Source organism: Corvus cornix, chromosome 14 (assembly GCF_000738735.6).
Source record: "Corvus cornix cornix isolate S_Up_H32 chromosome 14, ASM73873v5, whole genome shotgun sequence".
Classification (NCBI taxonomy): Eukaryota; Metazoa; Chordata; class Aves; order Passeriformes; family Corvidae; genus Corvus; species Corvus cornix.
Window position 1 is genome coordinate 7,829,704 of NC_046344.1, and position 25,455 is coordinate 7,855,158.

General features: G+C 58.0%; 3 protein-coding genes across 4 annotated transcripts; 1 reads left to right on the forward strand and 2 right to left on the reverse strand.

Moving 5' to 3' along the window:
* Nucleotides 1–4,245: 4,245 nt before the first annotated feature.
* Nucleotides 4,246–6,932, reverse strand: MSRB1 (methionine sulfoxide reductase B1). 2 transcript variants are annotated; one of them, XM_039560650.1, is made up of 4 exons: nucleotides 6,826–6,932; nucleotides 6,225–6,367; nucleotides 6,000–6,114; nucleotides 4,246–5,512 (listed from the first exon to the last, which is right to left on the reverse strand). In XM_039560650.1, the coding sequence occupies exons 1-4, from the start codon at nucleotides 6,878–6,880 to the stop codon at nucleotides 5,481–5,483; spliced, it is 345 nt and encodes a 114-aa protein (XP_039416584.1). In that variant the 5' UTR covers nucleotides 6,881–6,932; the 3' UTR covers nucleotides 4,246–5,480. The 2 variants fall into 2 exon arrangements, with proteins under 2 accessions (XP_039416584.1, XP_010390938.2); XM_010392636.3 differs by lacking the exon at nucleotides 6,826–6,932 and having other exon boundaries at nucleotides 6,225–6,561.
* A 310-nt stretch (nucleotides 6,933–7,242) lies between these two features.
* LOC104685001 (testis-expressed protein 2-like) lies at nucleotides 7,243–18,645 on the forward strand. Its single transcript, XM_039560584.1, is given in 15 exon segments — nucleotides 7,243–7,666; nucleotides 10,323–10,493; nucleotides 11,986–12,548; nucleotides 12,550–12,795; nucleotides 12,797–12,877; nucleotides 12,981–13,181; nucleotides 13,262–13,562; nucleotides 13,970–14,310; nucleotides 14,312–14,512; nucleotides 14,618–14,717; nucleotides 14,878–15,010; nucleotides 15,111–15,248; nucleotides 15,472–15,684; nucleotides 15,979–16,099; nucleotides 16,766–18,645. Coding segments are annotated over 13 exon segments (2,754 nt in total). The 5' UTR covers nucleotides 7,243–7,666; nucleotides 10,323–10,493; nucleotides 11,986–11,996; the 3' UTR covers nucleotides 16,892–18,645.
* RPL3L (ribosomal protein L3 like) lies at nucleotides 17,815–25,166 on the reverse strand. Its single transcript, XM_010392293.2, has 10 exons — nucleotides 25,093–25,166; nucleotides 23,921–24,113; nucleotides 23,399–23,567; nucleotides 22,125–22,260; nucleotides 21,196–21,382; nucleotides 20,337–20,497; nucleotides 19,988–20,089; nucleotides 19,805–19,900; nucleotides 19,076–19,195; nucleotides 17,815–17,927 (listed from the first exon to the last, which is right to left on the reverse strand). Exons 1-10 carry the CDS (start codon nucleotides 25,093–25,095, stop codon nucleotides 17,871–17,873), a joined length of 1,224 nt encoding a protein of 407 aa, XP_010390595.1. The 5' UTR covers nucleotides 25,096–25,166; the 3' UTR covers nucleotides 17,815–17,870.
* Nucleotides 25,167–25,455: the final 289 nt, after the last annotated feature.

Genomic DNA, 25,455 nt, shown 5'->3' on the forward strand with positions numbered 1-25,455 from the left:
CCTATATCCAAGTGCACAAAAGCTGGACATGTAAGACATGAAGAAAGCACTGTCAGGGCAGGCCAGTGCCAGCCAGCAAATCTGTAACAGTGGGAACATGAAATATTAATCACTGGTGCATAAAACAATAGGAAAAACCTGCCTTTTGGGGCAGCCATCCATCCTCACTCAGCAGGGAACATCAAGAGACACTAATGCCATACAGGTTCTGCTTAAATATTTGCCTGCCTTAAAGCTCACGCAAGAAGCATTTGCTTTGAAGTTGAAAATAGACTGTAAATGTCTTTTGTGTGAGATGAAACATGATAAGACATGAAACCAGGAGGCTAAAGTGTAGTTAATCACGGCAGCTTTACAAGCAACAAATCATTACTGCAGACAGTCAAGTGGATTGTTTGATAGAGCAGCCACGTGGGGAGAGAGCCCTGGCCAGGCATCGGCCTCCACCATGGGGGTTTGGGGTCGTGGCATGGCAGGGTGGCCACAGGAGCAGCCACAGGGCTGGATGGATGCTCACAGGGCTGGAATGATGCTGGGGAAGGGCTGGAACGGTGCTGGGAGGGCTGTGATGCTGCTGGGAGTGCTGGACTAATGCTCACAGGGCTGGGGTGATGCTGGCATGAGGCTGTACCAGTGCTGGGAAGGCTGGACGGTGTTGGTGCAGGGCTGGACTGATGCTGGCAGGGCTGGGATGATGCTGGCAGAGCTGGATTGATGCTGGCAGGGCTGAACTGGTGCTGGCAGAGCTGGACTGATGCTGACAGGGCCAGACCAATGCTGGCAGAGCTGGACTGATGCTGGCACAAGCCCGACTGGGTGCTCCCAGGGCCAGACTGATGCTGGCACGAGGCTGGAGTGATGCTGGCACAGCCTGAAACATCCTTCCCTGGTGAACCCTTCCCCAGGGCCACGGGGGTGATGTGGTTTGGGTTCACCCAGCTCCACACTGGAGCATGGGGAGGGCAGCAGAGCTGTGACATTCCCATGCTGGCTCCATTGGCACCCACAGCGTGGGGGGGATCAGTCCCACCCCAGGCAGAGGCTGGGACACCCAGAAGGAAGCCACCCTCAAAAATTTGGGATGCAGTTGGTGTGGGCATGGAGCCCATGGTGGGCATGACTCTTCAGGCATGGACTCATGGAATTGTTAGAGTTGGAAAAGACCTTAAAGCTCATCATGGTCACCACTAACCCACGTCCTTAAGGGCTACATCCACATGTCCTCAAACACTTCCAGGGCTGGTGGCTGCACCAGCCAGTTCCAGGGCTTTACAACCTCTTCCATGAGAAAATTTTCCTAATATTCCATCTGTACCTCGCATGTGCTGCCCTGGTGCAGCCGGTGCAGGAACACGCCTGGGACAGGTATTTCCCACATCAAAAATGAAGCTCATGATTAGAGGCGATGCTCACTTGGGAGCAGGAGATAAGACCCCAAAGCGAGTGTCTAAGTATGACTGATTAACAACTAAAGCCTCACTAATTGCCTTAAAAAGTCGGATCTCTACAACCAGGGAAGGGGAAAAAAAAAAAAGGATTAAAATTTTCCTTGGGCTAAACATTTTTCCTTCGTGCTCAGACTCGCTCTGGATGTCTCCAGTCATTATCTCCTCATTAACACACACCACAAATCGAAAACAAATTTCCCCACCTTGTGGCTCTGGGAGGTTCGGTGAGATTAACCAAACTTCGGGAATGGGATCAGCCAGTGCCCAGCTAGAGGTGGGATTTGGGACAGGGGCATGAAGTTATTATTGGTGAATGAAGTGGAATAAGCCTTGGATTTTCTCCAGCTGCAGCTGGAGGTGCTGGGGGACAGGTGAGATCTGGGATGGAGCAGGTGAGGTGATGGGAGGCTCCTCTCCGTCCAACCCCGTCTCACCAGGAAATCATGACGGGGTAGGATTTTTAAAAATTTCCATCCCTTTATTTCCTGTAATTAACACAAACCTGCATTTTCACAGCCCCAAAAAGAACCCAAATAACCCCTTTGAAGCAAACTGATGCTCCAGAGACCACCAAAGGGATGGGACCTGGCACAGCTTGGGATGAAGGCAACGTTTGTGGGGAACGATGGTGCCAGAGCACCCCAAATCAGGCTGTGCTCCCTGTCCCGAGGGACGTGTAACCATCCAAAACTGCTGCTTTGGAGTCTTGGGCTTTCAGAGTGGGAAAAAGTGTGGATCAAAGGGAAATATTAAATAAAATGATACAAATATTAAAGGAGCCATCGCTGTGATGCTGGGCAGCCACTGGAAACATGTCTGAGAATTCCAGGGTGCAGGAGGAGCAGGAGCAGCCAGGCACCGGCTCCAAGGAATAGCGGTAATTAGAGCTTCCGAGTGCCTCCAGGTCATTTTCCTTTTCCTTGGATAACATAATTTCTATAGGGCTTGTTGTCTTACTAGAGAATTAATCTAAATCTCGGCGGGCTCTGGATGCTTTGCCGGCGGCTGGAGCCATCCCGAGGAGGGTCAGGGGCAGGTCCTGTGCGTGGCATGCGGGGGGAAAAAAATGACAAAACTCTAAAGGGAGGTCAGCTGGAGGCTACGGGGGAGGAAATGAATGATTTCTTAAACAATCAGGGAAGTTTGTGTCGGCCTGGAAACGTAATTGAATTTGTGCCGTTAAAGCCGGGCTGGGGCGGCTGCTCCCGACTAAGCAAAGTCCTCTCGTTAAGGCAGAATTGTCATTAGTGGGATAATTAAATGAGGAGGAATGGCACAGGGAACGCCCGGGCCATGGAGTGAGGGAGGGAAGAGCAGATTTCCGAGTGCCCCGAGCAGCCAGAGGGATCCGGGGAGGGACCCTGTGGTGCCCAGGGCTGAGGGTGCTCGGGGAGCTGGGATGGGATCCATCCTGCGGGATTGCATCCTGAATCCTCAGCATCAGGCGTTGCCTGGAGCTCTCCACCTTCAGGTCTTTAATATTCCTACTAAAATCCCATCTCCAGCCAGATTTCCATGAAAATGTCCCACCCCTATTTAAACCATCCCGGGGTTTTCGGCTCCGGGGATATTTCCTTGTTGCTGCAGGGGTGGATGTACGGGATCCCACAGGAGCATCCTCCTCCTTCCCAGCTCTTCCTGGAAGGGTTAGGAAAGGCACTTGCACCCTCCCGTGCCCGCATCCACGAACTGCAAGGCAGCGTGGAATTCCGGCCGGATCCCCGAGGCACACACAGGCTGCTGGGCAGGGCAGGAGTGGAAGGGATCCCGGCTGGATCTCCCCTGGCACCCGCTGCCCGCGGTGGGAGGAAGCTCTGCCATCCCCTCACTGCTGACACTCCCAAGGTTTCCTCCCACTGCAACATCTCAGGGGAAACCACTCCAAAAATCCCATCCTTCCACGCTTCCAGCACTCCAGGGCTCACATGGATGTCACGTGACCTGGGAGAATCCTGGAATGGTTTGGGTTGGAAGGGTCCTTAAAGCCCACCCAGTGCCACCCCCTGCCAGGGCAGGGACACCTTCCACTGTCCCAGGCTGCTCCAAGCCCTGTCCAGGCTGGCCTTGGACACTTCCAGGGATCCAGGGACAGCCACAGCTTCTCTGGGCACCCTGTGCCAGGGCCTCTCCACCATCCCAGGGAAGAATTTCCCCTTAATATCCTAAAATCCAAGGATTAGTCAGTGAAAAGGCAGCTTGGACCTTCAGACTGGAATCTGGTGAATAATTAAGAGCTGGAGGTTGACCCAAGGTGAGGGCAATGGGGGAGAGCTGGCACTGGCTCCTGTGTTCCAGAGAGAATTTTACCCCATTGGAGCAGGGAACTGGAGTCTGGCAAAGCTCAGCTCAAGCCTCCAGGCTCCAGGGATCTGGTATCCAGCTCCAAGGGGGTGAAGAGCCCCTTGTGAGGCCGAGGGTTGTGGCTTCCAGTCCTGCAGACAGCTTCATGTGGGGAAGTTCAGGTGAGAAACTCAGCTCCCTGTGCCCAGAAAATCCTGACAGCCCAGGAAGTACCAAGAACACACTTGGAACAAGCTAAAATCAGCTTCACTTGGGAAAAAGTGCGAAGTGGAGTGAAAAGGAAATGTTCCCAGTGGAGCTTTGGCCCTGGGAATGCCCAGCGGCCTCCAATGCATCAGCATCCCCCTTTCCCATGGCAAAACCTGAGATAATGGGAAAGATTCCAGGTAAAACCACACACATCCCACCCCTCCCAGGCTCCCCATCCCTGCAGCCACGGAGCAGAGAAGGAACCCCCGGCACTGGGATGCCATTCCCAGCGTGTTTAACACTCCAACACAGTGAATCAGTGCTTTATTTTCAGTATGGAAAGAGGTACAAGACCAGCAGTTGAGCTCCAGGAGGTGGTGTGGCAAACTTCCCCTGTGCCCTTGGATCCATGGGACTGAGGCAAAACACACGGAGAGAAAAGCCCCCAGTGTGTCCCCGAGTGCAGCTGCACCGGAACAGCACCGGCAGCGCGGCCCCTCTAAACCCCACAGGTCAGCAACAGCCTTCCCCATCTTTAAAGATCTTGTGTACCAATTCCAGAGGAGGATTTGGCTTCTGGGACAGGGAGGGAAGGCCACGAATCAGGAGCTGAATTAAGGAGAATCAGTGTGACAGCCCTTGGGAGCATTGAGGCAGCGCAGACACGATTCCCGGAGCCTGAGCGGTGCCAAGCACAGCCCGTGGGCCCAATTCTGGCCTCCCTCCCACCAGGGCACAGCCAGGAGGAGCCTGAGTGCCACTGAAATTTATTACACAGTGCTAAATCAGGTGTAAGGCCAGGGCAGAGTCGAGGACGCGGATGTGGAACCGTCTGTGCTGTGTGCGAGGTGGGCAGAGGGGGAAAACACCTGGATGCTGCCCAGTGGGACCATAAAACATCCTTGCCCCAGCACCCTGGAAGGGTTTATATAGGGCAGTTCATACCATGATCCCAGCCCAGAATAGCTCCAGGGATTAACCCACACTCTGACCTCGGCTAATCCCGCGCTACTCCCTGGAAGTGCCAGCGGAGCGACCCTGGATTGCATCAGTGCCTGGCTGGGATCTGGAGACTGTCCTGGCTCGGCTGAAGTCAGCAGCAAACCCTCCCCAGAGCTCAGCAGAGGCAGGAGCACAGGCACAGGAGCTCCTTGGATGGAGCCCCAAGGAGGAACTGGACCAGGGAAACCAGGAGAGACCCATGACAGCGAAACCAGAGGGGAACCAGATTAGGAAAACCAGGGGATAAAACCGTGATGGGGAAATCAGGGGAAAACTGTGATGGGGAAATCAGGAGAGAACTATGACAGAGAAATCGGGAGGAACTGAAACAGGGAAAATGGGGAACCATGACAGGGAAGTCAGGGGATAAAACCTTGGCAGGGAAATCAAGTGGAAACCGTGACATCAGGGGCAAACCAGAACAGGGAAACCAGGAGCTTCCTTGGAGTTCCTGCTGCTGTGGGTGCCCTTGGCAGGACAGTGCACCCCAAGGAGTGAAGGCAGGATCAGCGCAGGGCAGTGCCAGGTGCAGCAGCTCGCTTATTTCTCCTTCAGGTCATTTTCAGCTTTACCTAAAAAAGGAACAATTGGGGCTCATGTTCCTTCCTCCAGAACCTTTTTATTTGGGAGTTTTGCTACACATCATCACCTGACAAGCAGGACAGCAGCTCATGGCTGTGGTGCCGCCTGGAATTTGGCCTCCTGCAGCCTTTCCTCAACAGCCTTTTCTTGGGCAACTTCCCCAAGGAGTGACCAGCAAACCCCCCCAGCCCCTCAGTGCCACCACAGGGGCTCTCTGCCCTCTCTTTGCACCCCCAGAGAACCCCCCCAAAGCTCAGCCACCCCTCAAACCCACGGAGACCCGTGGTCACACCCAGGAGCTCCAGTGGGAGGTCGGGGAGCCTTGAGCTGAGCAGGCTGAGCCTGATTTAGTCCATGAGCAGCTCTCTGGTGTTATCAGCACTGCCAGAGCCACGCTGCCGAAAGCACTGCAGCGCACACAGCATGCCCCCAAAATAACTCCCTGGGCTGGGACAGCTGCCAAGCCACAGCTGGTACCTTTCGGGACGAACTTCAGCGAGCTGCTGAATATTCAGAAGCGGGACTGGCCCTTCTTGGGCCCATCGTTGAGGAATTCGTGGCCCAGCCCGTTGCCACACTTGCCACACGTCACCTGAAAGAGCAAGGGGAGGGGTTGGCAGCAATCCGGCTTTCTCAGGGGCTCATGGAAAACAAGCCCGGGGGTGTTTTTTTGTTACATCCCAAGGGTTCGGGGATCGGCACCTTTAAAGCCCCCGGGCGCTCCTCGCGCTTGGCCACGCTGTCCCCGTGCAGGGTCTCGGTGAACGCTGGCCACGGGGACGAGTGCTCGTACTTGGCCCGGCTGGAGAACAGCTCATGGCCACACTTGGCACACACGTAGATGCCTGGGGAGGGCGGCACAAGAGCGGTCAGTGCAGGGGACAGCGGGGGGGTCACGTCAGCGCGGTGACACGGGACACTCACGTGGGACTTTGCCGGGCTGTGGCTGCCGGACCCCCACGGAACCCCCAGGGCCAGGCACGGGGGTGGAGGGGCAGGACCCCCATTCCCCATAGGGGTTGCCACAGGGCAAGATTCCCCCCCCAAAAGGGGCTCCTATTATAGACCGAACCCCCGAGCCCTATCAGGACCCCCCCCGCCACAATCGGGAAGGATTCCCCCACCCCATTGGAGGAGCCCAACAGACGGCAGAGAGGGGACCCCCAGCGGATCCACGGGGGAGGATGCTCCCCCTAATCCCCCCTCAAACGCTCACCCGGAGGTTTCCGCTTTGCCGGGTGACACCCCCTGCCCGCCCCGCTGGGATCCCCCCCGGCCGCACCCCCCGTGGGGAGCCCCTCACCCGGTGGAAGTGGTCCTTGAACACCTCTCCCCCCCACGAAAGAGCAGAAGGACATGGCTGCGCCCGCGGCCCGGCCCGTTCCGCTGGCGCGGCCGCGCCCCCCGCCACGCCCATACACCGGCCAGCCCCGTGTCCCGCCCCTCGCCGGCCCCCCCCGTGTCCGCCCTTGGCCTCTCCTCCGGCCCCGCCCTGCAGCCCCGCCCCGCCGCCCGCAGAGGGCGCTGCGGGCCCGGCGGTACCAGGGGGTCCCGGTACCGGGGGGGGCCCCGCTCCGACCCCTCCATCCCCGCGGGGACCCCGGCCTCGGGCCCGCAGCCCCGCGCGGCCTCCCCGGGGCGGTGGCGGAGCGAGGGGCAGCCCCGGCGAGGGGGATGCGGGGGGGCGCGGGGCGGCGCGGGGGGCGCGGGGCGGAGCGCGGAGCCGGCTCGGGGCTGCGGATGCTCCGGCACCGCCGGCGGGAGCGGGGCGGGCGCCAGCCCGGCTCTGGGCATCTGCAGCCGGCAGCGGGACCGCGACGGAGCCTCCGGCACCGGCTCTTCACCACCGGTACTGCCACCGGAACCGGCACCGGCTCCGGGCCTGCTATCCCGGCACCGACATCAGTACTTGGATCCTGGCACCAGGACCGACCGGCCTCCGCCAGCGCCGACACCATCACTGGCGCTGGCACCGGCTCTTCTTCCCCGGCACAAGGTCCGGTCCTCCCCGGCACCGGGACTGACCGCCACATTATCCTCCCCCGGCTCTGGGGCCACTCCGACTCCCCGGCTTTGCTCTTCCTTCTCCACCACCGGGACCGACCGGCCCTTCCCGGCTCCCCGGGCCCCTCCGCCTGCCGCAGGTACCGGCGCTGCGGGGCCCCGGGGCGGGCGGCGGGGGCCGGGCAGCCCCGATTTCCCCAGGCAGGGTTGGTGGCGGTTGGGACACGGGGTCCCTCAAGCACCCCCAGGGCTCTGCGGATGGGTGCAGGAGCGGGCACAGCGGGACCACCCTGCCCCGGGAGCGCAGAGCCGGGGTCACCCGTTGGGACCCTCCCACGGAGGGATGCGGGGTCCGATCGGGGCCCGTCGTGGGCGCGGGGGGTCCCGGAGAGGAGGAAGTGACAGCCCGGCATGTGGCAAGGTGAGGGCTTTGAAGGTGAACCTGGGCAGGTTTCCAAAGGGGCTGAGCTGCTGCAGGTTCCTTCTCCTTCCAAAAACTAGCACCACAAATCCCTTCTTTTGTAGTTTATCCAAAACCTCTCGGATGACTCCCCGGGCTTAGGCTCTCGTGGAAATGGCACCTTCCTTGGTGCGAGAGGAAAAAATTTTGGTGCCCTTTGGACAAAAACCGGGGTCTGGCTCTGCCGCCCTGGCCCTGCGGCCGCAGCGACGCGCTTGGATGGATCCCCATTCCCTAACGCCAAGGGACGTGTCCGGCGGCCGGGAGCTCCCCCCGGGGCTGCGGGACCCCGGCGTGGGCCGGCGCCGGCGGTGCCGCTGCCCTCTGCATGCTGCCCCTTTGAATTAGGTCAGGCTTCATCCCGGGCGGGCTGAGCTCCCGCTGCAGCCCCGGGGATTGATGGCTCGTGGCAGGCGCCCGGGCAGGGGGAGGAAGGGGCTCCGCACCGCGGGGCGCGGGGAGCCGGGAACGCGCCGCGTCACCGCACGGGAGGGAGGGGGATGCGCTGCTTTGAAAGCGCTTCCCGTAAGATCCACCGAGATCAGAGGAGCGGGATGTCAGTGAAAGCTCCAAATATACTCCAGGGCCCCGCACACCTTAGAGGTGTGGATTTCCAGGCGGTGGAAGGAGCCGCAGCAGCCAGCAGGTCTTGGCAGCATCATCCATGGGATAACTGCTGTTCCCTGGAATTCCGACAGTGAGGCTGTGCTGGTGAATGGGATGGATGCTGGAACTGGCTGGATCCTTTCCCATGGGTGAGAGCTCCTGTGAGCTGCAGGGGCCAGGCCACGAGGGATGTGAAAGTCTCAGGAAGACAAGCAGATATTGGGAATGGCTGAGACATGGGAGCGAAGCAGAGTCCATAGAGAGGCAGGACGAGGTTCAAGCCCTGGGATGCACAGGGTGGTGTAGAGGCTTTGGGAGTGGGTCCTGGGGCTGGCTGGCTCTTGGCACCCTGCTGGAGGCACTCCAAAGCCCACCTGGCTCCTTGCTCCCCCAGCAGCATGAAACCCACTCCTGTATCCACCAGTAAAACCCCTGAGAAGGAGCGATGTGATGTGCAACTGGGAGCAGAGGATGGAGCTGGGATCCCACACTGCCCAGCCCATCGGCCAAAGTTACATTCTGAGCTTGCAGAATTCCCTCAAAGCCACCTCGGTGCTCCCTGATCTCGGGATAATGCAGAGCGCTCCAGGGACAGTGTCACAGCCAGGTTCTGTGACAGTGTTTTGTGCAGATAATTAGAGAGGGATTTCCAACTCCTTTGGCTGGGTGAGGAAAGCGCTGCTGTGGTGCCACATCCCCGCCAGCAGCACCACTGCCACCCTAATTAACCACAGAGGACTGAGGGAAGTTAATGAAGTTGATATTTCAATTAACTCACTGATTCTACAACCAAAGCAAACACCAGGCGGGCAGTGCCCCCCCGGGAGCTCCCACCATGCCACTCTGTGCCATGCCACCTCCTGCTCCCTTGGCCGTGTGAAGGGAATGTTTTAGGGAGAGATGCCCCAAGACACCAGCCCAAGCTGGGTCGCAGCTTGTCTCTGTCAGGTCACGTCCAAGACTTGAATTTGAACCAAAGCTGGGAGCAAGGAGTGGAATTTTGGAGCTGGAATCCAGTGGAGATTCTCACTTGGTTACAGCTTTGGTGTGTCCACACACTGTGAGGGGGGACACTGTCATTAGGGGTCTTGTGCCCCTGCCCTGCAGAGATGTGACCATCCTGGGCTGGGTGTCCCAAGCACTGCTCCTCAAGAGACATCCCACTGAGCCCCAAACCCTTCCAGGGATGTCCCAAACAGGAGGGATCACCCCCTGAGAGCTGTTCGCTGGCACCTCCAAAGCCACCATCATCCTATCACCCTGTGACCCAGCTGAGCACACCCAGCTGCCCCCATGAAAACACTTGCAAGGACCTTCATATCCAATTTATCCTGTAAAGAGCAAAAAGATCCCCACGATCCTGCAGGGCCATGGGCTGGGGACGAGCTCCGGGCTGGGAGGTGGGGTAGTGCTGGGCCACCTCCACGCTCAGCATTTGCTCTGTGACACCTGAGCCAGCAGCAAAGCCTCCCCCGGGGCTGCACCTCCCTCTCGGGGTGCTGGTGGTCCAGCCAGGGCACACAGCTGGGTCTATCCTGCTGCACCCCACCTTCCAGCACCCCCTCCCCAGAGGTGGCTGTTGCAGCAGCAGCAGCGTAGCCCCCGCTGTACTCACCATCCCTGCCAGAGGAGAACTCCCATACAAGCCCAGGCTATTATTATCTCCGTCTTCCACCGTGCTAATGGTCTCTCAGGAAACAGACTTCTTTTTTTGCCTTATTTTTTTTTAGCTTTTAAAACCCACGAGTACGGGAGCGGTGGGAACGGAGAGCCGGGCACGGCAGAGTGGAACACCGGCAGCACTGAGCCCAGCACTGGGGAGACACTGTCCCCCTGACCTGGCAGGGACACGGAGCAGGGACCGGGCAGGACCCTGCAAGGACCAGCCCAGGGACGTTCTGGTAGGAACAGCCAAGGGTAATGGGCAGTACTGGGGATACTGGGAGTGGCTGTGATGTGGTGCCACTGAGAACCCTGCATGATGAGGGGCAGGGGGTGCCCGGGCTGCAGTGCTGGGGTGGGAGGTGGACAGGGCCCTGCGGCATCAGGGGAGGGATCCCTTGGAATCACAGAATCATGGAATGCTTTGGGTTGGAAGGGACCTTAAAGACCACCCCTGCAGTGGATAGGAACACTTTCCATTAGAGCAGGTCTCCTCTCAGGCCCAGCTCCACTGCTCATTTCCCTCTGCTCACTCCTTGTTTGGCTGTTTTGGTGCCTTGCCAGGTGCTGGTGGTGCCAGCAGTGCCACAGCCCTGCCCATGGGCTGGACAGCAACAGCCAGGCTCTCTGCAGGGAGCTGGGACCACCAGGATAATCACCCGTGGATGACTTGGGGTTAACAAGTGGCTCCTGCAAAGGAGAAGCAAAGCAAGAGCTGAGATTATATAAAGGGGGCTGGAGGCAGCTGCGGCACAGCCTGTAATTAATTCCTGGCACTGAGGAGCTTTGAAGATCCAGGGCGGTTCGGTGCGAGCGTGAGGCAGCCCCAGGGTCCCTGGGATGCATTCCTGCTCCTGCTGCAGGGATGCTGTGAGGGGAAGAGGGCAGGGGGGGCTGAGCACTCCATGGACCTGCTGGGAGCTGACTCAGCACCGCGGTGGCCCTGCAGAGCCCTTCCTGCAGATCCCTTCTCCCTCTCAAAATCATGGAGGGGGCACGGCTCAGAGCGGGTCAGCCCATGGCTTTGGCAGGAGTGCTGCCATGAGGGATAGCGGCAGCTGGTGGGGACAGGACTGCACTTTGTTGAGGCCACAGACCCCCTCAAGACAATGGAAATCTTGTGTTAGAAAAACTTGTGTGTCCCCTTAGTAAAGCCAGAGATTGCTGGCTGTGCTTATGGAGCATCCCCACGCTGCACTGGGGCTGCAGCTTGGGCTCGCTCCATTTTGGATTCATGCAGTGCTCGAATCAGGGGCCAAACCGTGAACATTTAGAGGAGTCAGGGAGTCCTGCCCGCTGGCCTGGCATCCCTCCTCGCAGCCCCAGCACTCAGCACTGGGACCAGTGGAATGTCCTGGTGTGGAAAATTCCCCTGCTTTGGCTGCAGCCCTGGCTGGCAGCCCCGGGCTCTCGGCAGCCCCGTTGCTAATTGCCTGGCTGAGGTTTATCCTCGTTAGACAAGCGGTTTCCCACACGCAGCCATTGAGCTCATCTCACCACGGGGCCTTCTGCATCCCCTCCCTGTCGGGAAGCACAAGGAGAGCCACAAGCTCTATGCCCCAAGCGCATCCCCAAACAGGCTGGAAGGCGCCCAGCCCAGAGCGATGGGTTCCGGGAGATGCCCCCGGGCGATGCCGATGGGGTTGGCAGGACTAGGGCAGGGATGTTCCGTGCCCTGAGGTGACCCGGAGCTCTTCCAGCTCTGACAGCTGCTTCCCTGTCCCTCGGCAGTGCCGTCGGCGATGCGAGCGATGGCAGACCAGGCTGCGGTGGCAGCAGACGCCTCTCCAGCCCTGGCACCGTTCCCGGGCTCACCTCGCCGTGGGGACACCGAGGGACCAACACCCCATCCCGGCGGCACCAGGGAGGACACCGGCGGCCGGGATGGCTGCGGGCCCCTTCACACGGCGGACGGGGACGCAAAGCGTCCCCCCTCGCCCCAGCCCGGGGGGATGCTCCTGGCCGACCTCCCCCGGGCCCCCCAGCCCCGGCTGAGCCCGGCCAAGTCGCGCACGGCTCCATCGTCGCCCAGCGTGTCCCCGTCGGAGAGCCGAGCCGGCCTGCTCCGGCTGCGCGACGCCAGGCTGGAGGACACGAGGCGGCGGCTGTCGGAGGCCGTGCAGGAGCCCCTCAGCCGCCTCAGCCGCCTCATGGCCGAGGACAGCAGCCCCACGAGCCGGGCCAAGGAGCCGGGGGGCAGCCCCGGGGGCAGCCGCGGGCCCGGAGGCCGCCGAGTGCGGGACTGGACGCCCTGGGAGCCCACCCTGAACTGCCGCTACGAGATCTGCTCCTACGGGGGACGTGATCCAGGTGGTGGAGGTGGCACAGAGAGACGCCGAACCCCCGCTCCCAACCCCCGAGGAGCCCCCGCCGGCGCGGTCCGGGGCCACCGTGCCGGGCAGAGCGCTCGCCTCCATCGCCCTCCTCGCGTACGGGTACCTGGTGCTGCCGCTGCCGCCCTACGCCGCCGGGCTCGGCGTGGGGCTGCTCTGCGGGCTGCTGCTGGGCTTCCTCGCCGTCCTCCTCCTCGTGCCCAAGGCCCCCGCCGGCCGCTCGGGGACCGTGGGGCCGCCTGCGCCCCAAGCTGCTCCCGGGGGAGCCGCGGGAAACCCCCCACCTCCAGGTAGGAGAGGGGCGGTCCGGGATGAGGGGCTGGAGGGGGTTGCGGAGTTGGAGGTGCCTGTGGTGAGCAGGAAGCAGCCGGCTCCCTCTTCCCCCTTTTCCAGGGCTGGATGAATCAGCTGCACGTGTACGACCCCGAGCTTTTCCATCCGTCGCTCACACACTCGGTGCTCGCCGTGCTGGACGGGTCCACCCTCAAGCTGTCCTACCCCAAGAGCAACATCCCGCGCCGAGCCACCTTCGAGGAGGAGATTCTGGACGCAGTCTTCGTCAGCCACCGCTGCTACGACCTGACCGACGCCAAGGTGAGCCTGGAGGTCCTCAGGACCCTCCCACGGGGACCCCCTATGCCTGGCCCGGCCTCATCCCGCTCTCGGTGCTGCAGGTCTTCCTGTGCCCCCCCAGCCTGGCCCGAAAGCGGACGTGGAACAAGAAATATCCCATCTGTGTCCTCCTCCCCGAGACGGCGGAGGGAGAGGGCAGGAGCAGCGAGGAGCACGACACGGAGCTGCAGGGGGATGAGGGGACAAGGAAGGTGCCGGTGTCTGGGCAGGACATCCCAGGGGACTGCAGGGAGAGGTGCCTGTACCTGTTTGGGCGGACAGGGCGAGAGAAGGAGGAGTGGTACCAGCACCTCGTGCAAGCCTCCCATGGGACACCTAGAAGTCACGGTGACACCAGAGCAGGTGAGGAGCAGCCACCACGGCCTCTGCTCTGTGCCAGGACTGATCCCGGAACACAATCCCTTGGTGGGCAACAATGAGCACAGAGGGACATGGAGGAGCCCAAAGTGTAGCCAAGAGGGTTCACGTCATCAGCACAGAGTGGGTGGCATGTCACTGGCATCATGGACAGGCATCATGTCACCCTTGATGCTATCCTGACCCAACAGATTGGATATTAGGCAAAATTCTTCCACCGAAAGGGCGGTCCAGGCCTGGCACAGCTGCCCAGGGCAGGGGTGGAGTCCCCATCCCTGGAAAGAGTTAAATCCCTGTGGATGTGGCACTTGGAGAGGTGCTGGGGAATGGTTGGATTGATGACATTGGAGGGATTTTCCAAGCTAAATGATTCTGTGGTTCCATGTCCCCAGGCATGGGATCAGTTCCGCAGAGCAGCGGCAGCAGCAGTGGGGGCAGTGCTGAGGACATCCCATCCACAGATTCAGCCAAGGATCTGTCGGGAAGCGTTGAGGAGATTTACCTGGATTACAGCACCTACATGGCCCGATTCATGCCAGCACAGGGGGCACCCAGCCCGGACCGGAGCCCCTCTCATGGAGCTCTGGGCAGCCCCACGCCCACAAAGGTGAGTGGGACAAATCCAGCACTGGGAGCGGGACTTGAGCGCTAAGCAGAGGCTGATGGACCCCACACAAAGCCACTTCCAGTCTGTGGTTTGTGTGAGCAGCCAAGCCCTGGGGCAGGAGAGCACCAGGACAGCAGGTTCCACTGCTCACGGGGCCACCTCGCTGCAGGGGCTGGTGGCTGCTGTCCCTCCGCAGCTCGGCGAGGACACGGCGAGCATGGCCTGGATGAATGCGCTGGTGGGGCGCATCTTCTGGGACTTCCTGCGGGAGCAGTACTGGGCTGAGCAGGTGTCCAACAAGATCCAGAAGAAGCTGAGCAAGATCAAGGTGAGAGGCAGGAGCATCAGATCACTCGGGGCAGCCTTGTTCCCAAGGCTCCATGGCACATGCCAGGCTGTGGTGACCGTCCCCCATGGGGTTTCCCTCCATCAGCTCCCGTATTTCATGAATGAGCTGACGCTGACAGAGCTGGACATGGGCACATCTATCCCCTCAGTTCTCAGCGCCTCCAACCCCACCATCAATGAGCGAGGTAAGAGCCCCACAGAGGGACAGGGACCCCAAAGCTGGCTTCAGGATGGCTTTACTGAGCTGCCAGCCTGGTCCCCAAAGCTGGGAGGTTTTGGCAGCACGCAAACAGCTCTGACCCCTGTGGTGCTGACCTGATCTCGCCCTGTCCCTCTCCCTGGCAGGACTCTGGGTGGACATGGAGGTCACCTACAGCGGCTCGTTGCAGATGACGCTGGAGACAAAGATGAACCTCAGCAAGCTGGGGAAGGAGAGCTCTGCAGAGGAGAGCGACCCTGCAGAGGCAGGCAGAGAGGGGTAAGGAATCTGTCCATGGATGGGCTCATCCTGCTCCTCCTGCCCCAGTGAGGCGAGGCTGCTGTCCCCAGAGCACCCCGTGATCTCCTGGGGTTTGCAGGGCCAGGCCACGGCTGATCCTGCTGGCAGACAGCGATGCGGAGTCGTCCAGCGCCGGCTCCTCTGACGAGGAAGATGTCACCACTGCAGAGCCCGTGGGAGCCCCGGGGGAGCGGCTTCCCCCGCCTGGCACCGAGGGGTAAGGGGGTGCTGGGGGTTTGTGCCATGGGGGGCACTGGGAGGGGCTGGGGGATGCACAGTGCCATATCAGCACAGGAGCTGGGGGACAGTGTCCCCAGCAGGGCACACACAGCACATCATGGCAGCTTTCAGAGGGGACTCTGTCCCTGTGGGGTGCTGTGGCAGAGAGCTGGGGAACCCCAAAACCCAGCAGGGCTGAGCTGGGGCCCCTCTTGCTTTAGCCACGTCAGCGGCAACAGCACGAGCCGGAAGATCCTGCGCTTCGTGGATAAGATTGCCAAGTCCAAGTACTTCCAGAAGGCCACAGAGAATGAGTTCATCAAGAAGAAGATGGAGGAGGTTTCCAACACGCCTCTGCTGCTGACGGTGGAGGTGCAGGAGCTGGCAGGAACCCTGGCTGTGAACATCCCCCCACCACCGACCAACCGTGTCTGGTACCAGCTCTCCTTTCCCCCACAGGCACATCCTCCTTCCAGCTCCCCTTGCTCCCTGCGAGGAGCCAACTCCAGGGCTTTGGGTTCATCTTGAGCACCAACAACCCAGGGCTGTTCCTCAAAGGGGCTCACAGACCTCAGGCTCATTTCTCTGAGTCTTCACCGAGGCCAACACAGGATCTGGGGACCCTGAGCAGCTGTGACCTCCTCCCTAAAACCCAGCAGTGGGGCCACCTGGGCTGAGCCACATCTTTGAGAGGTGATGCTTGCTGCCTCTTTCCTTTCCCCTCACAGGTACAGCTTCCGAGTGCCACCGCAGCTGGAGCTGAAGGTGCGCCCGAAGCTGGGCGAGCGGGAGGTGACATTCCTGCATGTCACTGAGTGGATTGAGAAGAAGCTGAAGCACGAATTTCAGGTGCCTGGGCTGTTCAAGGGCTTAACAAACCCTGCTGAGGCTTGGGCATTGCTGCCATCAGGGAGAGTCAGCCTCAGTTCGGGCCACTTGTTTCTGCAAAAAGCCGACATCTGGTCTGGTCTGGCCAGCTTGGAACAGTGAAGACACAGAACCCAAATAACAAGCTCCAGGGCTGAGGAAAAGTGATTTCCTCCCACCATTTGCAGGCCTGCCCCAAGCAGGGAGGGTTGGGGGTGTCAGGCAGTCCCAGGCAGATATCCCCCAAAAGGGCTGAATCCACCCATCTGCTCTGGTTTGGGGATGTTTGGGAGATTTACCTTCCCAAGGGTTTGTTTTCAGCCTCTCACCTCTGCTCAAAGAGCAGAAATGTCCCCACAGGTATTTAGGGCCCCCCAAAAGCCACCCATTTGGATGGCTTCAAAGTGCCCTGCTGTGGCCACCCCTGAAGCCATGGAGGTGGGCAGAGCAAAGATAAACTGTTCCTGTTCATCCCCACCCTGATATCCAGGTCTGGGACCACCCTGGGGCTGCTGCTGCGGGGGTGGGAGCCCAGGACCTCCAGTTCACAGCCTCTGACCCAGGCGTGGCTCCTGCCAAGCCACCTCCAGGCAGTGTCCCCGTGGTGTTCAAACCCACTGATTTGTTATTCCGGATTCCTCTTTTCAGAAAATTTTGGTGATGCCAAACATGGACGATCTCATCATTCCCATCATGCGCTCTGGCCTGGATCCTTGGCCACCCACCACAGGACTGCCCCGGGACCTGCCAGCCAAGGGGGACAGGAGGCTCTGAAGCACAATCCCAGGGGCAGGGACAATGCCCGGAGCTCAGGGACCTCGCTGGGACATGGGGACAGCCAGGGCCTGGCCACTGACTGCACCCAGGGCTGTGCCTGGATTCATCCTCATCCTCTGCTTCTGCAGATGAGCCTCTTCAAATCCTGCAAGCACACGTTCAGGGCACAACCAGGCTGCTGGAGACCCAGGAATTTCATGGCCACGTTCCCAGGACTCCTGGTCAAGTAGGCAGCTCTGGACAGTGGAGGGCTGGCTTTCCCACTGTCTGGTTCCCGAAGAGGGTGCAGGACACCTGGACCAGTTCTGCACCAAAGGAGTTGGGATCATTGCTGATCCAAAATTCCCAGCTCCGGGGCATCCCCCCCTCCCCACAGGCAGCTGGGCTGCAAGGAAAGCATGGGTGGGAAAGGAGTCCCAACCGAATAAATCCATCGCTGCCCAGCCCTGCCTAGCAGCCCTCTTCTTGTACACAAATTCCCATCTCTGCTGAGGATTCCAGCTGGGATCAGAGGCTTTGAGCAGGGAGAAGCCCCCGGGTTGTATCTTCAGCTCTGCAGTGCCTGGGGGTGTGTGGGAGAGGCAGTGAGGGGAGAGACAGTTGGGGAGCCTGGGCAGAGGCAGGTCATGGGGAGGCCCTGTATTCCCAGTATTCCCAGTGGAAACTCGTGCAGAAGTGCTGGTACCTGCTCTGCTCTCTGCTGGATGAGAAGAAGAAGAGTCTTCATGGTGGTTTGGTGAGTGGAAAAATTCACTTGGCAAAGGAAAGGGAGGATCCAGAGGACACAGCAGGCACTTGGCTGTCCCAGTTAGTCCCTGTCTGTGTGGGCCAGTCCCAAATGCCACTTTTCCCATCCCCACCTGCTGAGAAGCCTGAAAACAGGCAAGACACCCCTCCAGAAGGAAGAGAGGGAGCAGGCATGGCTTGGAGCCCCTTTATTGCAAGTGCCCTGTCAGGCAGCCTTGGATCTCCATCCTTAGAGCTCTTCCTGCACACCTGGCTTCTCCTTCACCAAGTGTTTCTTCTGAGGACCCTGGAAGAGAGCAGAGAGGAGAGTTTGGTGTTAGGGACATGCAGACATGGCTGTGTCTGGGCTGTGGGGACCAGAAAGGCAGCTCTGGCCAGCAGCTGAAAAATGGGGTTATCCTACAGCAAATCAACCCTATGGGAGCAAATGGCAGGAATTACTTATGTCCCTCAACTTCCAGGCCAATGTGATGTTTTACCACAGAATCCAATGGCAAAGAAAAGAGCTGCACCCAGGTCAAACCTCCTCCTGTCACCGAGCTCCTCAGCAGCTCAGGGCTGGCAGTGACACAACAGGCTCCTGACACTGAGCTGAAGGAAATCAGCTTAACCTCTAAAGAGCTCTGCCTAACCAATCCCCCTGCCAGCTCTAAGGAGGCTTAGCCAGCTTCACATGGCATTTCTGGCTGACAGGCCAGATCCAGACCCAGTTTACATCTGCCTGGGATCCAGGCAGTTGTTTCTTTGCCTTCTCCTTCTCTCTCTCCTGGTTTATTCAGTGCTTCCTCCCCTTCAGACTCAGACTTGCACCAGCCTGGTGAAGGCTGCAAAACTATTCAGGAAACTGCCATGTTTGGATTTTTTTTTTTTGCCCCAGATTTAAGAAAAATACACTGCTTGGCCTTCTTGAAAGCTTCTGACAAAAGCACCATAAATCTGCATCTGAATTTGACCCAAACTTTTTTCCTCTAAGAACATTAAAGCTATAAATCATTCCAAACAAATCAAAGCAGTGCACAATTCCAAGTGAAAGGGACCATATGGCCAAGACAGTGCCTGCCAAGTTAACTGCTTGTTTAAAACTTCCCATGGTAAATGGGAACTGGTTGCCCATATGGTCTCTTATTTGCTGGTTGAGTTGTCTTGGATCACTCACACAACCATCCTGTTCTTCCTTAGCATAATTTCTGCTGCGTGAGCTGAGCTTGTGGCTGTCTTTACTCAAGAGAGTCTCAAACATTCGTTTGGCTGTTGTTGTATCGAGAAACATCATAGAATCATGGAATCATAGAATCCTGGAATGGTTTGGGTTGGAAGGGACATAAAACTCATCCAGTTCCACCTCCCTGCCCATGGACACCTGGAAGATGCTTGGTTGGAGTCAGTCAGTTGCTTTAGCCCCATGATGAGCTGGAGGCAGCCTGAGGAACTCACCATGAAAGCCCTCTTTTCCTGAGCTGTCTGGAAGCGGCCGTGGCCGAATTTGGAAGTGGTATCAATGAATTTGAGCTCGATGGCTTCATGGGCCCAGCGGCTTGTGTGCACCAGGAGGGACTGGGAAAGAACAGTCACAACACATCAAGATAATCATTACAGAAAATCAGGACAGCTGTTCTCATGGAAGCAGGGTTGGAATATCCTCTAAACAAATATCTCCTCAAAAATCTGTGTTCTCAGAGCAACACCCTGGTGCTCAGGTGGTGGAGAGCTTGCAGAGCTGCTCTTCACTCAGCATTTCACAGAGTCACAGAATCAACTAGGCGGGAAAAGACCTCTGAGATCACCAAGTCTAACCTATAGCCTAACACTGCCTTGTCAACCAGACCATGACACTGAGTGCCACATCCAGTCTGTCCTTAAACACCAGTGACTCCACCGCCTCCCTGGGCAGCCCATTCCAATGCCCAATCACCCTTTCTGTAACAATCCATCATTTCATTTCTGAAATGAACCCCAGCCCTCAGAGCTCTGAAGCTCTCCAGAGAGGCTCCATCCACCTGCCCACTCCACAAACCCTCCACCTGCCAATGGCCTCAGCACCACATTCATGTGCAACACAGCACCAAGGACCCTCCCAGTGTCCCTGCACAGCATTTGGAGGGCTCTCCATGTGGAGAATGTGTCCCTGGGAAGCTGCAGTCCATCCCAGCCTGGTGCTCTCACCTTCCGGAGGGTGAGCACGCGCTTCCTGGTGCCCACCACGCAGCCCTTCAGCATGAGGAAGTCGTTGTTGACCTCTCCATAGTGAGGGAAACCACCCTGTGGGGAGAGCAGAGGGGTTGGTGGGCAGGAGAGCTGGCTGGGAGAGTCAGGAGAGTCACAGCCCTGTCACCTCTCAGCCCTTACCATAGGTGTGATGGTCTTCTCCGTGATATCGTAGTGCGTCGAAGCGTTGTTCCTCACCACTTTGCCATCCTCCACGTGGATCCCATGGCCAATGCGGTAAATCTGGGAACAGACAGGCAGCAGAGATGGAGACTCTCCTGCCCCTTGCTAAGGAGCTTCACAGGGTGACCAAATCCCCCACAGAATCACATGGTTTTCACCAAGGTGTGCCCTCAAGCAGCAGAAAAGCACCGGGAAAGACATGGAGATGTCTACGGAAATATCTGGGAGGATAAGGACAGCTGAGGGCACCGTGGGAAGGAGGATGGTGACAGGATGGGAGGCCTGAGGGAGCCCCCCCGGGCTGTACCTTCTTGTTGATCTCGGTGCGGTGGTGGTAGCCCTTCTGGCCAGCCCGGGCGATGGAGTAGCCCACACGGGCCGGGTGCCAGGCCCCGATGCAGGCCACCTTCCGCAGGCCCTTGTGTGTCTTCCTGGGCAGCTTCTTGGTGTGCCAGCGGCTGGTCACCCCTGGGAGCATGGGAACAGTGGGCAGGGTCAGCAGGGAGGGGCAGGGCAGGGGCTGGGACTGGGGAAGCAGGGTCCCATCATTCTCCTGAGGGACAGTCCCATCCTTCTCCTGCAGTTCTCAGTGGAGGCTGTGTTGGGAGGAGATGAGGAGCTGTTCTCACTTCCCATGGCTCTGATCAGACTGGGATGTGTTCCATGCCCCCAGGGACACCCACACCCCTGCACACGTGGGGTTTGGGAGACATTCACACAATCACAGAATGGTTTAGATTGGAAGGGACCACAAAGACCATCCAGTTCCAAGCCCTGCCACAGGAAGGGACACCTCCCATTAGATCTTGTTGCTTTATGTACTGACAGTGCCTCTGAGCCTCCTGGGAGGCCTCTGGGCACAGTAGACAGCACAGCTTTCATTGCCCTTAATCTCAGGGAAAATCTTTCCACCAGAGGTTACCTTGTCAGCTCCTTTGTATCTACATCAGAGATGCCCCTGTTGCACTTTTCTCTTGCCGGAATCCCTGAGATTAAGGAAACCAAACTCTGCCACAACAGAACTGGATGTCATGCTTAAGATCCCGAGGCTCTTTGCTACTCCCTCTACAAAAAATTGGGGGTTCTCAGGGTTGTTAACACCTTCCTGCCCCAAAACCACCTGATGGGCAGAGCCATGTGAGAAGGACAGACCCAAACCCCTGTACCTTTCATCCCGTGCCCCTTGGTCACACCGATGACATCGATCATCTCGTTCTGGCTGAAGACGCTGTGCACAGAGATCTGCTTCTCCAGCCTCTCCCGGACCCAGTCGACCTTCTCAGCCACTGTGCCCCCATTCAGCTGGATCTCCATAATGTGGGCCTTCTTCTGCCTCAGTGGGAGCAGCCTCATCTGCAGCACACAGTGGTTTAGGGTGACATGTGGCCCCTCGCCCCACAGACACGAGGGTGCAGCAGGGCTGGGTCACTCAGAATCTGTGAGGAGCACAGGGGTGAGCAGAGCCACTGCTTCACCACCCTCTCTGCCACAGTCGTGCCCTTTCATAGCAGCCCTGGGTCAGCAGCTCCTGGTATCTGGGATCTCGTGGAGCCAACTCCTTGTCCTTGAGCCCAGAGACCTCATCTGGGCTTTAGCCAACTTAGCTCTCCCCCAGACTCCAAAGCAGCCCTTAACTCCCGGGATCAGCATGAAAACGGGCCCCTGTGTATCCAGCAATCAGCATCTGGCAAAACTGTGCCTGCCCATGTGGTTATTTTTGCCTAAAACATTTGACACCAGTTGCTAATTTGAGGTGATCATGAGGCCCAAGGTCCCTTGCTGACACAGGACTCAGGACCTGCCCAGGCTCTGCCCTCCTCTTGCTCTCTTCCACGGGATGTGTGTGCTCCCATCAGGATGTGGGGGCTCCCCAGCATTCCCAAACCACAGCCCCCGAGGCAATCCTGGAGCAGGGAGCTCTGGAAGGGGACTGGGAGGTCAGGAGGCAGCTGGAAAGGTCAGTCAGCACCTCCCATTGCCCTGTCTCACACCATCTGCTCTCTCAGCCTCTGTGACACTACCAAAACACCTCCTGATCCCATTTCCAGGCCCCTCAGAGCGGAGGAAGCCCCTGAGCTTTGGGGGACGCTCTGACCTGTGTGTGCATAATGACACGGATGACCTTGCAGTATTTCTTCATGGCTGCAAAATCCTTCTCCAGCTGCCTTTTCCCAGCCTCATCCTGCCATTTTTTGCAGTACTTGGTGAACGCCTTCTTCTTGCTCTTGTGCCTATGACAGAAGTGGTTTGACATCCATCAGAGCTGATAAAGGGCTTGTGACAGTGCAGAGAGGGGACAGGTCACCTTGTCAGGCACCTCCTCGGAGGCACAAGGAACCTGTGGATACCTGAGCCTCACCTGACTGTCAGGACCTTGAGGTGGGAAGAGGAAAGTGGATAATGAGCCGTGAAAAGGGCTTGTTCAAGGGTAATTCAAACCTTTCTGCATGAGGAATGCAGTTGTCTCCCACTGACTGACTCAGCACCACCAAAATACAGGCACAAAATGAGAGACAGGAGAAAGCAGGGATCAGGGGCTTGTTGTGGGTAAGTCTCCATGGCACTGTTACAGGAGATTCCTACAGCTAGGAAGCCACAAAGCAGCCAGGCACTTCCCTGGTACCTGTGGATACCTGTGCCTCACCTGACTGTCAAGGGCTTTGGGAGGGAAGAAGGAAGTGGATGAGTTGTGAAAAGGGCTGACAGGAGAAAACAGAGGCGTATGGTGGGTGGGTCTCCATGGCACTGTCACAGGAGACACAATTCCTGCAGCAAGGAAATTCGTGTTTTCCACTTCCCTCTCTGCTGAGGGGTGTTGATATTTATGAGGGCCAGGGGCCACATTCTGCACCAATATTCCCCCTGGCAAATGTGGTTTCACTCCAGCTCAAGAATTCCAGTTAACTGGGGAGCTGACAAGTCCAACCTACACAAGGGAAAAGGAACCTGCCATATGATATTGTGGAGAGAGCTAACTTGGTTCAACCATTAGAATAAATTTACATATGCATATGCTGCTCCCCAGCATCGGGCTGTTTGCAGTGTCTCTGTGCATGACTAAATAAGCAGCAGTTTCACTCCACAGGAGTTGAGCTGTCTGGGCATCCCGGAGAGCCTGTGGAATTGCTGCCAGAGATCCCTCACAGGCAGCCCCCCAGGAAACCCCCCACTCTGGGAATCCAAGAATCATTGAGGTTGGAAAATACCTCCAAGATCATCGAGTGCAACCTGTGACTGATCCCCACCTTGTCATCCAGCCCAGAGCACTGAATGTCACATCCAGTGGTGCCTTGGACACCTCCAGGGTGGTGACTCCACTACTTCCCTGGGGAGTTCCGATGTTAAATGACCCTTTTAGGGCACACATACCAGTTCTTGTAGAAGCGCCGCCGGCACTCATCGCTGATATGCTCAGCAAAAACAGTCTTGAAATTCCTCAAGCCCTTGGGTGTCTCGATGTAGCCCACAACCCCCACCACTACCATCGGGGGGGTCTCGATGATGGTCACGGCCTCCACCTCCTCCCGCTTGGAGACCTCTGCAGAGCAGCAAAGGGAAGTGGTGCTTGGCATCCTCTGGGATCAGGTCATTCCCTGGAGGATTCCGGCTGTCACAGAGAGTGCTGGGGGCAGGGTCATGTTTGGTCTCCAGCCAGCCCCAGCCTTCCCATCTCCCAAACCACCACTCACTATCGCAGTGTGGAGATTTCCAGCAACTCCCACTCAGCCCATGCTGAGGTGGCCTTTGACCATCCAAGACCTGGACAGCCAGGATTTAACCTAGAAGCTGTGGGCTCCACCACCCCTTTCCAGAAACAGCCTTTCCCAACAAGCCTAATCCCCTCCTTTCCCTCCTGGATGTGGCCCCATGCCTGCTGCAGCCAAGCCTTACTGAGCCCAGGCCTGTGCACCTCCCGCACAGTGTGGGTCATTCCAGCCTTGTAGCCCAGGAAAGCTGTCAGGTGCACTGGTTTGCTGGGGTCATCCTTGGGCCAGGCCTTCACCTTCCCTCGGTGCCGGCGGCTCCGCTTGTGGGGCAGGAAGCCCAGGTGGCCATGCCTGGGAGCAGAGAACTTGCGGTGGGACTGCGGAGAGGAACAGCAAAGGGCAGCTTCACTCTCAGCTCCCGGAAAATGGGGCAAAGCACAACAAAATTTCCCCTCTTTTACATGGGAATACCGGAGAGATTCCGGGCTCTTCCTTGAGTTGTAACAGGGTGGGATTTTGTTCAAGCTTCTGTCATGTACATGGAAAAATGTCACAGAATTCTGGAACGGTTTGGGTGGGAAGGGACCTGAAAGCCCATCCAGTTCCACCCCCCTGCCATGGGCAGGGACACCTTCCACTATCCCAGGGTGCTCCAAGCCCTGTCCAACCTTGGACACTTCCAGAGATCCAGGGGCAGCCACAGCTTTTCTGGGCACCCTGTGCCAGGGCCTCACCACCCTCACAGGGAAAGGATTTCTACCTAATATCCAGTATAAATCTACTCTCTGTCAGTGTGAATTCACTAAATTTCTGGACAAATGATGCCAGTTAAATAAAAAACTTAACATGATCTCCCTCCTTCAGCTTCCTCTGAAGGACTTTGAAGGAGAAATACATTCTCTATTAGATCTGTCCTTCTGTGCTCTTAATTATAACAATTTATTTGGTACCTGCAGCACCAAAAAGGCCTGCTTGGAATTCCTGGGCTTTGTGTCATCAAGGCAAATGGCACAAAACAAGCACAGGCAAGGATCGGGAACACAGGGGAAAGGATGCCCAAAGGAATGGGTAACAGGAACATGCACAGGTTCTAAAGGCACCTTGAAAGCCAGATGAGAAGAGATTAATATATAGACTTCAACCACAAGCAGCAAAGGGTTAGTCCTGCACTCACTGCAGCTCCTTCCTAGCTCAGATCAGTCCTAGCGCCTGGCTGTGCTTTCCACCAAGCTCATTTTCCAGCCTGAGTGGAACTCTGAGGATTCTGACCCCATTCCAGCGGCACTACCAGGAGCATAACCCAGCCTTGCTCGCTGACCCTCCACACACAAGCGACTCCAGCAGAGCTGTACCAACCATGGGACGTCTTCGGCCCGGGGCAGCAGCAGAGAGAGACTGTCAGGAAGTGCCTCCCCAGATTAATACTTAAGATGGTTATGGGTCTGAAGACACAAATTTAGCCGCTCGCTTCACCCGCTGCGATATTCATTTCATTCCTGGCAGGTTGGACATGACAGTTGTGGTGTGATAAAGGTCAATTGCTGCTGGCTCAGTTTACGCTTCTCCCTCCTGAACAACTCCAGTGTGAATGGCAGGAATTAGGGCAGTTTCCTGAATTAGGGCAGTTTCCAAACGGGTACCACACACCCAGAGCTGTGAACACCTGCACCAGGTACCCCCAGCACAGACTGAAAAATCTGTCAGCCCAGGCAAAAAGGC

What these genes read in the sequence shown, in the direction of transcription:
- RPL3L (XM_010392293.2), bottom strand. An exon ending in CGGCGCTTCTACAAGAACTG is followed by an intron (nt 22,261 to 23,398) that starts GTATGTGTGCCC and finishes CTTCTGTCATAG; the next exon opens with GCACAAGAGCAAGAAGAAGG. An exon ending in AGAAGACCATCACACCTATG is followed by an intron (nt 19,901 to 19,987) that starts GTAAGGGCTGAG and finishes CTCTCCCCACAG; the next exon opens with GGTGGTTTCCCTCACTATGG.